Source organism: Labrus mixtus, chromosome 8 (genome assembly GCF_963584025.1).
Source record: "Labrus mixtus chromosome 8, fLabMix1.1, whole genome shotgun sequence".
In the NCBI taxonomy this organism is placed as follows: Eukaryota; Metazoa; Chordata; class Actinopteri; order Labriformes; family Labridae; genus Labrus; species Labrus mixtus.
Genome location: NC_083619.1, coordinates 6470121 through 6485303, shown reverse-complemented (window position 1 = coordinate 6485303; position 15183 = coordinate 6470121). Strand labels below are relative to the sequence as shown.

Here is a 15183-nt window from a genome sequence, read left to right as displayed (position 1 = left end):
AGCGAAAGACTGCAGCAGCACTTTAAAATCTCTTTATTTTGATTTTACTTTCATGAATGTGTAAATATACTCGCTCTCATCTAATCACCCTGTGAGAAACGAAGAACGAAAAAACGTTGTTATTCTGTGAAAGTCAAGCTGAAAATCAAATGCAACACTCACCAGTCTGTTTTTAAGTTCTCATGAAACCAGATTTTACAAACACTGATATGATTCTGTTCAAATCAAACAATGTCAATACCTGTTTGATACCATGGCAACAAAAATAGAAGTCCTAATGCAAGTTCATTTCTTGTATTTAATTATCAAAAATGGCAGACAAACTCCTGTCTTATTAAATAGATAAGTATTTCACCTCTCTATTTTTAATTTGCAACAAAGTGCTGTCAGAGACATAAACATAACTTTTAAATCTTTTTTAAACACTTAAATGACTCCAGAAACGTCAGAATTCGGCGACCTCCGCTGCCCCCTCTCTCTCTCTCTCTCTTGTCTGGCGGCAGCTTTGGGTTTGTCTGTCTGATACTGTTCGTCTTTAGATATCGCAGCAAAAAAAGGAGAAGTCCTAGGTTTCAAATATTGGGAAATTGTTCATTTTAAATGTAAAAAAATTGCAGGTACATTTCTGCAAACACTGCCAATGTATTTGTGTGTTTTAGGACAGTGATCTTTATTTCTCTAGCGGCATCTTTTTGGTTTAAAATGTGGCTGAAGAGGTGCAGGTTATTTTCTGAAGATTTGGTTATTTTCAATAACATTAACCATTAAAATAACAGGGATTCTATCATTTTACTGAAGTATGAACATTATTGACAACTGTGGTCTGTGTTAAATAAAGTGAAACAATCATTTCTAACACTATTCTGAGTTTACATTCACACAAAAACCAAGCAGAAGTTAAATCCTTCTGTCTTTATAGCGTTTGGTTTCTTGTACCAAAAACGTGTTTTCATGTGATTTTCCAGATTGTTGCTGTTTGAAGAATTAAGTATTTTTTAAAAGAGCTAACAGTGAATTATGAAATACATCAAACTAGTTTGATGAAGTAGATAAAGGTAATTTCTTCGAACACAGATAAAAAAAAACACTCGGTCACAGGAAGCTCTTCTGACAGTTCAAATAAATGAAAACAGAACACAAAGAAGCTGAAAGCGTCGCCTCCTGTTTAACGTGCATTCACAGGACCGCTGAAATCAAACACTGATGTCTATGCTGACTCTTAACTTTTGAAGAACTTCACTTGATTTGTCTGGATCATATAATCAAACACTGAACACTGGAGGGCATGTTTGAGCACATCTTTACAAAGAACTGTTTTGAATGTGAACAAAGTGTTTGAGTTTGTAAAAAGGAACTGTATGAGATTCTGACTTTAGTGAATGGACATTGAGAAAACAGTGAAACACGATGTCATGATGTGTGTCTGTATGATATTACACACCGCTGTACCCTCACTGCTTTATGATACACACCTGGTTTCACTCCTGTTTTCTCACTTTTATCTCACTTTATTACACCACACATGACTCTTAGTATAAGAAGAAACTACACTTGAGATGTGTTCTCTGCGGGTGTTCGTGACCATATTACTCTGGATACAATAACACAACACTGCCTGAATTGTCTGTATATGGTAATCTTATTTTACTCTTTCTGCTCATTTATCCTGCTTCTGTTTGATCTTAGTTTGTTGGCCTTGAGTTTGATCATGTATTATTGCCAAATGAAAGGTGTCCTGATGAGCTCTTTAATAAAGTGTGAGACTCCTGAAACATGCTCTGTGTGTTTCCTTTCCTTTGTGGATATTTCACACTGATGTTATTTAAAGCTTTAGCTTGGTTATCAACAGGTGAATCAGAGGCAGCATGAGAGGAGTTTTGTTTTCAGTGATTCTACTGACGACAAGGTGAGTCTGTTCAGGTCAGCGTGGAGGTCCACCTGAACCTCTGTATAGATACATTATGATCTGTTGTAATGTTACAATAATCTGTTTTAAGGGAGACTACGGTAGAGGTGGGTCTAGTCTAGTCTGAAATGCTGACTCACATCCTTTTCTAAAGCAGGTAAAGACACAGGGCTGAGTCTAATCTTGAGTGCTGAAATACTCTTCTAGCTCATCACAGCGATAGTTTAAAGTCAGAGGATCAGTAACAGGTTTGAACGGATGAAAGTGATGTATAAGGGCAGCAGAGAGGAAGATGATGATGATGAAGAACTGATGTGTGTGGTCAGTCAGGGATTACAGCGGAAGACCTCGGTCCACCCTCTTTACCTGCAAACACGCACCTATATCGCACACACACAAACACACACAATGAGTTTAGTGACAGTTCAAACTAACAGAGTGAAATCTAGGATGATTTTTTGGACGGTCATTTGACTGATTCACATCATGCAGGATTACACAGGTGTCACACAAACACACACAGTGTTATGATAAGGGTTAAGCAGCAGACACACACACACAGAGCTGTTAATATGAATCAGTATCAAAGGTTTATTAGTGTCATTGTTACACGTCACATTATGAACACAGTCTGTATGAGCAGGACAAACTTACAATAGTATAAAAAGCTCATTCAAATAAAAACAAAGACAAAACATTTGATTAGAGTTCAGACCAGCACACAAAAAACATTTTTTTTACCTTCCAACTCCACAGAAAAAGCATTCACACCTGGTCTGCTAATTGAAACAATACCATGCTAATTTAAACAAGAATGCTGCTTATTTGTCCGCTGACTCGTCACTCGTCACTCGACACTGGTCTTTAAAAGTGTGAGACAGTACTAGGAGTTTATCTGCAAGTTTTGAACATTGAAAACAAGAGATCACCCAGTATTGAGTGTTGAGGACTTCACATTTAGTTTGGTGGCAAACGGTTATCAATATCATTTGATTTTTACTAGAATCATATCAAAGTTGAATAAACTGGTATCGTGACAATCCTTATGTGATGGCTGAGGTTCCTCACTCATTTTAAAGCCCTCGCTCATCACTCTTTGTTTTATGTACATGTTGGTTGGTCTTCTTTGTCCACACAGACTTAAAGCAACAATTTGTAGGAATTCAGTTGAGTGTGCCTTGGCACCTAATGACCTCCATCAGTCAGAAGAGTCCAGGAACTAATAATCTTCGGTCCCAGGAACTTTTATTACCGTCTGATTATTACCTGGAACCTAAAGAGCAGGTCTCATTGGATGATATTAAGAGGATGTCAGATGATTTAGAGGCACACTGTAGATGTTCTGTCTGATATATTTACAAATGTGGGCAATTTTGACAAATATTTGCTTTTTAAATTTGTTATTTTGTGTCCTTTAATATTTAATTAATTGTATATTGTATATTATGTTTGTATGTATGGCTGCTAGTCAGAAACTCTGTTAACTGTGCTGCTGCCCTTCTTGGCCTAGATACTCTTGAAAAAGAGATTTTGGATCTCAACAAGTTTTTTTCCTGGTTAACTAAATGTTGAATTAAACACAGTCTGTTCTTTCACACTAATATCTCTATTTCCTCTGGAATTCAAAAATGTAATTTGCAACCTTTTCCATGTCTGTGTTTGGGAGAAGCATTGCTGCCTCTGTGAGTAATTAAACTCATCACTATGATATGTTTGATCTGATTACCAGCAGAGGGAGCCACAGGACCTCAGCAGCTCACTGAAATGAAACCCTGTGCACAAGTTAACAGCATTCACACAGCTCCATCTCTAAATGTTCCGGTCACTGAAGATAAGAAAGACGCTCTTCAACACTCTGCATTTCACTGTAATTAATAAGATTCAAGGTGGACATAATTAATGTGAAAAAAACAATAATTTGGGTAAGGGTTAATAATTACAATAATAAGTACATTAATTTAGTTCGACAAGGGTACAACGTCTGATTTTAGCATAGGAACAAAGTTTTTAGGCTGTAAATATTAAAACAATACCTATTTTTTGATACAGCCGGCATAAAGTAAGACACGCCTTTACTTTGAGTCATGTTCTGTCACCTCATTCACGTTTCTTTGAACTCGATTTGGTCTCCATCATCTCCTGTCAATGATTAGTTAGAGCTGGTCAACGACCGGTAAGCTGACTCATAGAGCTGGTAAATGACTGTTAAGATGACTGATAGAGCTGGTCAATGACCGGTAAGATGACTGATAGAGCTGGTCAATGACCATTAAGCTGACTGATAGAGCTGGTTAATGACCGGTAAGATGACTGATAGAGCTGGTCAATGACTGGTAAGCTGATTGATAGAGCTGGTTAATTACTTTTTAGCTAACTGATACAGCTGGTTAATGACTAGTTGGGTGACTGATAGAGCTGGTTTGTTGTTGACAGTCAATCATTGGGTTCCCTGACTGATAAAACTGGATGGAAACCGGTTATCTGACTGATAGAGCTGGTAAGTGACTGGTTATCTGACTGATAGAGCTGGTAAGTGACTGGTTATCTGACTGATAGAGCTGGTAAGTGACTGGTTATCTGACTGATACAGATGGTTAATTACTAGTTTGAGAAGCGATATAGCTAGTTAGTTGTTAGCAGTTAGTCATTGAGTATGCCGACTGATAGAGCTGGTTAATAACTTGTTAACTTACTGATAGAGCTGGTGAGGGGCTGGTTATCTGACTGATACAGAGGGTTAATGACTTGTTAGATGAGTGATACAGCATGTTAGTTGTTGGCTGGTTAGTGATGAGTTGGCTGATTGATACAGCTGGTAAGTGGACACAGGCATACACTGGTTAGTCCAGTTAACAGACAGTGCAGCAGTGTCTGTGTTTTTTCTGGATCTTTCTGATACCTGGTCCCACTGGTCTCGGCGTATGTTTCAGGTTTCCAGTGGTTGATCTTTCATTTTGATAATTGTTGTCCGTTGTTGGACCAGCATTGTTGTTCTCCTTTGTGTTGTTGTCTTCACCAACGTCTTCGCTGTCCTCAATGATGACCAGCTCTGCCTTCAGAGAACCCTCAAACTCATGACCCAGCCCCCTGTCGTCCTGCGCCGTCTGGAAGCCCATGAAGATGGCTGTGATTGGCTCGGTGGTGTTGACAGCATTGAGGATGGTGTAAGGGGCATTGTCCTCGAAGAGGGGGGAGGGCAGTCTGTCAGTGGGGGCGGGGCCACTGTACAGAGCAGTGGGATGGTTTCCATTGTGATCGGAACGTTGGCTCGAGCAGTAAAGATTCTCTTCACCCACACTGATGTAATCACTAAGAGGGATATGATTGGCTGGGGTGTAGCAGAGCTGTGGTTGATAAGCAGACACTGCTTCCTGGTTATGCGATCTGGGAAGAGGGCAGCCATTGGTTCTATCTCCATGTACCTTGCTGTTACTCCTGGTGATGCAGCTGGTGTAGCAGCAATGGGGCTGATCTCCTTGAATAGTGTGGCAGTTCCTCACCTCATAGGAACTGTATTCACGGCATTTCTGGTTGCCATAGTAATGACCAAACCCACTTCGGTTTTCATGGCGATGACCTTCCCTCAGGTTGCTCTGTTTTTTTTTCTTTTCCTGTCCTCTGTAATGGTTTTCCCGATTATCTGCACTCGCTTTTCTCTGCCATCCGTAGTCTGTCTCCATTCGGCCATTTCTGAGGTGATGGTCACCATTGTTATCTCCCTTGTTTATGATGTCACAGTCCCCCCCTCCTTCTCTCTCATTAATATGATTATAAAAGTACAGCTCCTTCCTCGTGCTGCGAGGTTCACAGTAGTTCTGGTGGTTTTCTTTGCGATGCACTGTGGCGCTCCTCAGCAGCTGCTCCACCTCATTGGCTGAGAGTTCGGAGGCACAGCTTCGATCATGTGAATGCTAAAAGAAGAGGAAATAAGGTCAGTTTAAGAAAAATACAAGAAAAGGTCAACAGAAACAGCAGAAAAGTTCTGAAGGAGCTCATAACTTTCTTACAGTTACTGTCATTAATTGTCATGTTTTCAGTGTGATAATATGCTGATGATACTCCAATTTATTCTTATTTTTCCATCCAGATCAATGATTAGATTGACATCCTTTGGAGACATCAAACATTGAACTGGTTGCCATAGTGATGTCCCAACCAACAAAATAATCCACAAAACTTCAGTTGATAACCAATATATAAATGTATCAGAGTTTAATGTTACATTTGATAACCTGATGCCAGAAGTAGACAATAGAAATACGCTACACTGGCTTCACTATAAAGCATAAAGGACAAAATAGCAAGCCATTTATGTGATTTAAAAAGAAAGTAATGCCTAAATTAGATCACTTAACGGTATCCTGGTGATTGTGTGAACACATGACAGTCATGAATACAACCATAGCAATTTTAATAAGATTGTTCAGTAATGGTTTGGTCAACATCTCTGTTCTCTGACTGGATGAAATTATTTGTGTCTACATCATTTCTAGAACAGATCATTTCAGCGTCTTTACGTTGGCTTGAAGTATGTTTTCATTCAGTAAAAGCTTGTTTTATTGGCACTAGAATTTATCAGCTTTAGAGTCCACATGTACCTGCACTCAACCCCAAATCCTGGAACTACAATATGATTGGAGCAACAAATGTAGACAATCTAGAGATTGTTTCAGTGCTTTCAGGGCCACAAACTTTACAACAGTGTTTATTTTCAAATTCTACTTACTACCTCAGTGTAAGTTCTTATCTACTTCATTAAATCAACCTTTCATTTTACATTAAACATTGTTATTGTTATTCATGACGATCACACCTCTTGTGAATTGAGTGCGTAGACACACTTCCTGCCGTCATCGTAAACCTTGAGTCCGGTGTGTTGGTGTAACTCGTCAGCAGGAATCGTTGCAGTGGACAGAACTTTACTCTCTCCTGTCAGCAGGTTTTTAGTCACGTTGATCTCCATGGCAAACAGAGCTGAGACACACAAACACAACACACACAGTCATGTTAGAGTCACTGCACGTTGCCAATAAGGTTATCAACCTTTTCAATGCTTTCATACTTTCAATGCCAGGTGTTCTAAAATGATACAATCTCTATTATTAAATTATTGATAGTATTGAAACATTTTTTTAAAAAAAACGTTAAATCTTCGGTCATATTTTCAACCAAAAGCTGCCACAAGAGAATGAGAGAAAGCACACACTGTTGAAATTGCACAAAAACATTGACAACGTTTGGATAGGAAGTAGGAGATGGAGAGCATTCTTTACATACGTTGCAATTTAGACCGTATGCAGAAGTTTGCCTTTGGTATTTTTGTTGCCATGGTATTGAAATTGATGTCAAATTGTACTTGAGTCATATCTCGTAAATCTTGTAATAGCAGTCACATGTCTTTCCCTGATTGGTCAAACACCTTTCACTAGACCCTGTTTTATATAAAAAATAAAGAAAAGTCAGCTACCACTATAATGCTACCACTGCTCACATGTTCAAGGAGAAATATATCATTGAAGTTATTAACGAGTCCAGTGGTGCGACAGCCATACATGGACCAGAGTTATGGTATTTAAACGTCATCATGCCGTGAAAATATATCAAATCTAAGTAAAAATGAATGCATCGATTAGTACTCAGATACTCAAGTATTAGAAATCTACCACATATTCATGACCAACTCACGATGAATCTCTTAAACCATTAATAGAAAAAATATTAGGTGTTCTGGTTCTCACGGCTCTTGCGGCCCCTGCTCACACTTTAGGAAGCACTGCTGCAGAGGAACAGAGTCTACCAAAGATTTTACAGAAGGAGAAAAAATGATCTCACTCTGTCTTGATGTAATTGGTTCATGGTGTTGGCTGGCTGGAGGAGAGGGGCATTCTTGGACCTCTGGGAACACTGTGGTGACCTGAGGGGGCGCTGTGGGACAGAGAAACACCTGTAAACAAGTATCACACCTTTAAATGTGTTCATACAGAAATATATATTTACTGAGCTTCCTCGTCTCGTGTGAGTCCCTCTGGATCACCTGCTGCTGTCGGATCTATCTCACTCCAACTGTTACACATAATATTTCATCTTCATTGTAGTGTTAAAGTTAAAATCAGAATCATCAGTCTGTTTTCATATTTTTTTGTTACAGCTACTATTACACATACCTTTACCATTACTACTGTAACCATATATCAGTTTAACTCATTGTTGTTGTTTCTGTTTGTCTCTCTCTATCTCTCTTCCTGTAATACCAACACAGTCTCAGCAGATGACTGTTCATTTTGAGTCTGGTTCGGCTCAAGGTTTTTGCCTGAGAAAGGCAGCTTTTTCTTTTTGTAAAGTGTCTGCAGATAACATTTGTTATGAATTGGAGCTGTACAAATAAAGATTGATAGATTCTTACCAAAAACAAAGCTGTCCTGAGCCTCCTGAAAGACACACAGAAATAAGTTAAAGCAATGTAATAATATTTGTGTAGGTGTGTGTGTGTGTGTGTGTGTGTGTGTGTGTGTGTGTGTATGTACCCTAATGATGTCCTCTGAACTCCTCTCCACAGCCTTCAGTCGGTTGAGGATTAAGCTCTCATTGGTGGAGACGATAGACTCCTCCCTCTCCAGAGAGAGAACGTCCATCTCTATCCTGATTGGTCAGAGAGACACTCATGGTCAATAACGTGTCACACTGCTGTTTTTCTGTGTGTCTGCCACTGTGTGTGTTTCTGAGGTGTGTGTGCACTCCAGTAATAGAAAAATGATACCAATGGAGAAGTGCAACACGCTGCAGTACCTCTAGTGTCCACTTGAGGGTAGCTCCAGAATTCCCATTCGCCTATTAAAATGTCCATTTGACAGCAGAAATGAACATGTTAACAGCCTGGTTCAAATAATTATTTTAGTCTGATTGGTTAATATCTTTATTGGCACAATCTGTGCGAGTGGTTACATTTTTTTGATGGTTATGCGTAATTAGGTGCATGACCGATCTGACAGCCGTGTTGTAGCTGTGTCAGGAGGCGTAAGACCCGCCTCAGCTGCACCTCTTTGTCTGTTTCTATGTTGACCGAAAGCTTGATAGGGTCAACATTTCCAATATGGCCATCACCACCGATGGGCTCTTCAGAAAACAATGGGTGACGTCCATGTTTACAGGCATACAATGGTGTGTATCTGTGTGTGTTTGAGATGTGTGTGTGTGTACCTGTGTATGTTGAGCTGCAGAGTTTTGGTCTCCTGTTGGTCACGCGTGGCGCTCTCTTGTTGATGATGTTGTCGTTGTGGAGAGTGTATTGCATTGTGGGTAACTGCTCCCTGCAGCAGCCACTGCTCCCTCAGAGACTTTTTCTGATGATTTGAAACAGAATACAAGTTTTCTGATTTAGTAAACCTTATACACTCTGAGATTTAACACATTTAGGAATCACTCCAGTAGATTTCTTTAGTGGACAAAAATGATCTCACTATAAAACAAAAACAGTTATCTATTAAACTCTTGCTCTAATGCTGCTTTTGTTGTTGGACATGCCTGACTGTAGTGTTTAAATAGTTAATTCAGAGCTAAAATAAATGCACTACATACAGAGACTACAGGGCTGCAGCTCATGTGGCAATTGTGAAGTTTCATTTAGCAAAATATCTTTTGCATAGACAGCTTGAAAAAATCCTGGAACTTACTACAAACTTCACTACCTTTAAAAAAAGCCACCAAATCTTACTAGTACTCATGTCTAACTTTCTTCTTTTTATTTTGTAACTATGTCACAGCTTAATGTATGTCTTATTGTATCTTGCTGCACCAAGTTCACTCTGTCTCTCTCTTTCCTTTTTAACTTATCTGTTTTAATCTTTTATTCACACAAAATCCTTTCTAGGAACAGGTGTTTCATCTCTGTCATCATCTGTATCCACTTTAAGCACTATGACAACCTGCATTGGATAGTGGTTTTCAGATTGTCTATCTGTCCCTATCAAGTAACGTAAATAAATGAATAAAATCTACCTTAAACATACCTGTAATTAGACTAACATAACTTTAACAGAACTATGTTTTAATAGTGAGCAGAGAGTTTGTAGAGTTTCACTTCATGAACAGTTCTATTTGATGTTTATAGACGATGTTTGAGTGACAGCAGTGCACCTTGAGATGCTGCAGTTTGAGTTTCTCTCGGTCCAGCTCCTCTTTCTTCCGTCTGATGTCCTCCTGAATACGATGCTTCTCCTGTTTTTTATTAAACACACATTAAAGTAAATTATGTTTAAGGTTTAAATGAATGTTGTGCAGTAAATGATGTATAGTATGAACATGAATGTTTGTCTTGTGTAGATCTTACAGTGATGGCCTGCAGCCTCTCTCTCAGCAGGTCTGACTCCTCCATCCTGCTGCAGGTTACAAACACCAGTGAGGATGAGGAGGAGAAAAAAATAAAAGACAGATTTTCAATATTTGTCATACAAACAGTAAGGTTGTCAAAAAAAAATGTCCATACACGTGTCAAAAGAATTCTAATAATCAATAAAAGAAAAGAAAGCACAAAGCTTTAAGGAAACTTCAGATACTCAGACATATTTTAACCAAGAGAGAGAGAGAGAGAGAGAGCAAGAAGGAGAGAGCACACTGTCTAGATTACACAAAAACATTGTCTCTGTTTCTACCTAAACGTTGAACCATCGTATTTGCTCCAGGTTTCTGCCTGTTCAATATGAGTCTGGTTCTGCTCGAGGTTTCTGCTTGTTAAGGGCAGTTTTTTCCTTGCCTTCCCACTGTTACTCTTTAATACAACTCAGTGTATGGTCTGATGTTCTCTTTCTGTAAAGTGCCTTCAGATACAGTATGTTATGAATTGGAGCTATACAGTATATCTATGTGTTTCCACATCAGTGTGTGTGTGTGTGTGTGTGTGTGTGTGTGTGTGTGTGTGTGTGTGTGTGTCTGTGTGTGTCTGTATCATGTTTTGTTTGAAATAAATCATTTTACTGACACATCTATAACTCCTAAACCCTGTGGTATATTTAAATGCTGGGGTCCAGTCTGATATTCATACCCACAGGGTCAGAGAGTTTGAGCTCCAGCTGTCCACGTGGGAACCATGTTAGCGTCTCACTGTGGAATTTAAAGTTGTTTTTGTTGTTTTCTCAGCTGGCTGTAGTCTATATTTAACACAACAAACAGTTTAAATATATAGGGAGGTAAAGGGGATGACTTTTCTGTCTCTGCTGAGTCCTCTGAGGAAAATCCTGGAAGTCCCTGGGAAGTTTCCTGTCATCATGGAGTGTTTTATATAGATAAGGGTCAGGGGGTTTATACCCTGGGGTCAGACATATTCACATTTAAAATGAGGTCAGGGGAGGGAGGTGGTATTCTTAGACTGAAACATTTACTGCTTCAGTTTCCTCCACAGCACAACTGAATCACTCTGCACATGGATCATGGGCTGAGCTGCATGCGTGAACACAAACGGCTGAAGGTTTACCCCTGACTTTACCCAAACTCTTTCCTGGCATGCCTCCATGTGAGTGAGCTGATGTGAGAACGCAGCAGGAAACATGAAGGACCAGCAGCACTCTGTGCCCTCAGTATGTACTTTCAGACAGGATGCTAACATGTTAGTGACCCACAGCCTCGGGTCAGCCCGGAGAAAAGACTGTCAGATTAATCCTGCTCCGAGTCATCCGAACAAACCGGCCCATCCACTCTGAAGACCAGGAAACATGTTATTCTGCTCTAACTCCCTCATAAGGCCACACACAGAGACACAAAGACACACACACACACACACACACACACACACACACACACACACACACACACACACAATAAGGAGCAGCCACTCTGAGTTAATCTTTACTAATGAGGATGTTAATCTGTGTAAACCATCTGTTTGAGCGACCACGTGTGTTTGGATCACCTCGATGACTTTAACACCTGAACATTATCACCCCACATCTCGGACATCATACAATTGTTTTACATTTTACTCCACAACAACTTGTTCTCAGAGAAGAGGCATAAAACTACAATCAAGCATCTAACATTAGATGTAGATCAGAGTAGTTTATTTTCCATCATATTAGGAGGGTGTGACGCTGGAGTGATGAGCGGCTCATAAAGTTTGAATTTTATGTTCTTAAAATGAAAGAAACTACAGATGAGGAAAGAAGAGATTTCCAACTAGACAGAGAGAAAGTATTGAATGCATGCAAATGAAACAATATGAATGTTTGTCTAATCTATGGAAGCCTCATGAGGACATGCCTACATTATTTTTATTCAACCTTGTTTCTCGTGATAACATTACAAGTACATGTTGGTTGTGTACTCGGGATCTCCTCTAGTTTATCCCTTTGTCTCGGGTTAACAAACCTGGTTTCAGCTGATGACGAGTGAATTTCTCTAGATCTTGTAAAAGTTCACCTCTTATCAAAGGACAACCAGCATTATTATTCAGGGATGATGTGATAAAGAAGAGGAGATCTCGAGAAAACAACCGAAATGGAAATGTTATCATAGATAAACAGAGTAAAAATAAAATGTTAGGGCTTCCAGTGTAATCTCACTTGGCACATGTGTGAATGTAAAAATGTTTTCTCTGTTTGTGTTTTTATCTTTAAAATGGTAAATGTTTATTTTTATACACACATCTGTCTGATGTCATGGAGAGTACCTGTATAAATAAAGGCTAACATAAAAAAATATATATCTCAATGCTACAAACCAGACTGAAGACAATGACAGATGGGTTAACCATTGATTATTATGAGTTTTTGTTAATTGTTGAATAATGTACTAAATATTGTGAGTGAATTTAGACTTCTCCTGCAGAGGTGAAATATATCATAATGTTGAAAAGTACAAACTGATAAAATACCTGTAAAATAAACAGATAATTTCATAAATGTATGCTTGCACCACAGCAGCCAACCCTGAATAAAACTACACCTCCATTACACACATGAGCCATGAGCCAGATTTCAATAAAGGTCAAAAACATCTCCCTCATTACTTTTAGATACAACACATTTTAAAGGTACACAGTCAATGTTTTTTTAATGATCGACACTATTAAAAAGTACTGAAGCTTTAAGGAAACGATCTATTTAATGAGAGGTGTGTAGGAGAGAAATGAGTCCATCGAACATTGCAGGCTGTCTTAATGCATAAATACAATGGCAATGTATTTGTGCAATTTAGACAGTGAGCGGGAGTCTGCCTGCAATTTTTAACTTAAAAACCAAAAATGTATTACAGTAATATTGGGTCAGTAGGACTTCTTGATGCCGTTGTATTAAAGTTTTAAATTAAGTTTAAATGTCAAAGTCAAAGTCATTTTCTATGACTTTGATTTACACTCTTAAAAACACTAATGCAGTTTAATTTAAAAAAAAATAAAATGAATTGCATTTTAAAATATATGCATCTTTTAGTCATTTGAATTGTTTTTATTTATTTTTTTATTTCAGAGTCCATAGAGAGTTAAGCATCATGGTTATTTTTTTTCCTTAACTCAGGAAGTTAAGACTTAGAGAGAAAACTAATCCAAACTAAAACTAGAGATGTTTTTAAGGACCCCTTCCTCCTCCAGGGTCCTGGGCAGTCAGCCTCATGTTTGTCCCCTCTAATAGGCCTCTGCAGTTTGTCTTATAGTGAACAGTGTGTGACAGCCTGCAGACTGGGAGGAGAAACTGAGGCTTAAACAGAATTAAGGATTAACTTCACCTCTCTGTTCGGACAGGCTGAATGCTCCAACCCTTCACCTTCCCATACACTGTGTACATCTACAACACACTCTATACACAACAAACTCTGTAAATAGACAACACACTCTATAAATGTGAACATCTATCCTCTTTGACAGCTGATATATCTGTCTACACGTACAGCTGAACTTCTGTGCACGAACTCTCACACACTGTGTAACACTCGGATCTGTGTGAGAGCAGCTCATTGGTTGAAACCTGACGTGCGCATTGAAAACTTAATGATAAATTAAGTGCAATATAATAATGTTAAATATTTTAAATCAAACACACTCATTGACACTCTGAAAGTAAAAGGTTTAAGTGAGCCTACCTTTCCGCCGTCCTCTCCTCCGCGTGCTAAGTTTGGCTCTCTCTTACTGTTTCCAGGGACGCTCGAGGCCTCCCGGCTCCAGGTGGAGATGGGCGGGGCTTGTGTGTGTGTGTGTGTGTGTGTGTGTGTGTGTGTGTGTGTGTGTGTGTGTGTGTGTGTGTGTGTGTGTGTGTGTGTGTGTGTGTGTGTGTGTGTGTGTCTGTGTGTGTGTGTGTCTGTGTGTGTGTGTGTGTGATTGACGGATGGCTGTCCTCTTGTCAGCCAATAGCAGAGCGGTAGGTGTGGCTCTTTAAAATTAAATCCCCTACCGAGTTCTCAATGACACACACACACGCACGCGCGCGCACACACACACACACACACACACACACACACACACACACACACAGAGACACACGCATGCGCGCACGCACACGCACGCACGCACGCACACACACACACACACACACACACACACACACACACACACACACACACACACAGAGAGAGCCCTGTATGGCCCTCTTTAAATTTGGATTAGTTAGATAATCTTATAAAATATATATTTTCAATTGGATAGGACATTAGTTTAATTTAAGTCTATATAAGTTTAATTTGAATTATGTTTGATACATCACGTATATATTAATCAAATATATGAGTAAGTTATGTTGCCTCAGTCCAGTAAATATCCCTGTTGAAGTATCAGTAATAATTTGTTTCAGTGATTGACTGCCCGGTAAGGATCAATGTTGATTAGTTCATACATTAAATGTTACAATGTTTGATAAATTAATTAGAATGCCTACATTGATGATGCTGAATGGATCATTACAGTGTTGTTAATATATTGTGAAAACTTTGAGGAGAATATCAGATATATTTTAATACATAACGAGCTCCTGCCTGTCTGCAGTGATCATTTATTACTTCAGCTGCAGTTCAGTCAGTGAGCAGCAGAGGTCAGTATTTGACCATTTTAAATCAAGTCAATCAGCATGCAGTGTTGTTTATGTGATTTAGTGACTCATATTCATGTAGACAAGACAGACATGTTTAAGTTCTCACTGATGTAGTTAATAACTGTCATTATTCAGACTGACATGGCTGCATGACTGAATAAAGAAAATCACAAAACACAGAACAGAAAACTGTCAAAAATGTAAACGATCTTTAATTTTTCAAAAGGTTCAGGAGGAGTTCTGATTGGCTCTAAGAGATACTCTATCTCCCAA

At 39.0% G+C, this 15183-nt stretch overlaps 1 protein-coding gene across 2 annotated transcripts; it reads right to left on the bottom strand.

Annotated features, from left to right (window-relative positions):
• Positions 1–1623: 1623 nt before the first annotated feature.
• Positions 1624–14200, bottom strand: LOC132978696 (palmdelphin-like). Of its 2 annotated transcripts, none has more exons than XM_061043961.1 (10): positions 13970–14200; positions 10233–10281; positions 10040–10120; positions 9104–9246; positions 8431–8545; positions 8310–8334; positions 7739–7831; positions 6720–6880; positions 4806–5817; positions 1624–2286 (listed from the first exon to the last, which is right to left on the bottom strand). In XM_061043961.1, the coding sequence occupies exons 2-10, from the start codon at positions 10275–10277 to the stop codon at positions 2240–2242; spliced, it is 1722 nt and encodes a 573-aa protein (XP_060899944.1). In that variant the 5' UTR covers positions 10278–10281; positions 13970–14200; the 3' UTR covers positions 1624–2239. The 2 variants fall into 2 exon arrangements, with proteins under 2 accessions (XP_060899944.1, XP_060899945.1); XM_061043962.1 differs by lacking the exon at positions 13970–14200 and adding an exon at positions 12263–12400.
• Between the last annotated feature and the right edge of the window lie 983 nt (positions 14201–15183).

Excerpts from the sequence above, each read along its gene's own strand:
- LOC132978696 (XM_061043961.1), bottom strand. The coding sequence starts at position 10,277 with ATGGAGGAGTCAGACCTGCTGAGAGAGAGGCTGCAGGCCATCACT. Across the intron at positions 9,247-10,039 it reads TCAAACTGCAGCATCTCAAG|AAAAAGTCTCTGAGGGAGCA; the intron begins GTGCACTGCTGT and ends TCAAATCATCAG. Across the intron at positions 5,818-6,719 it reads ACGCACTCAATTCACAAGAG|CATTCACATGATCGAAGCTG; the intron begins GTGTGATCGTCA and ends CTCTTCTTTTAG.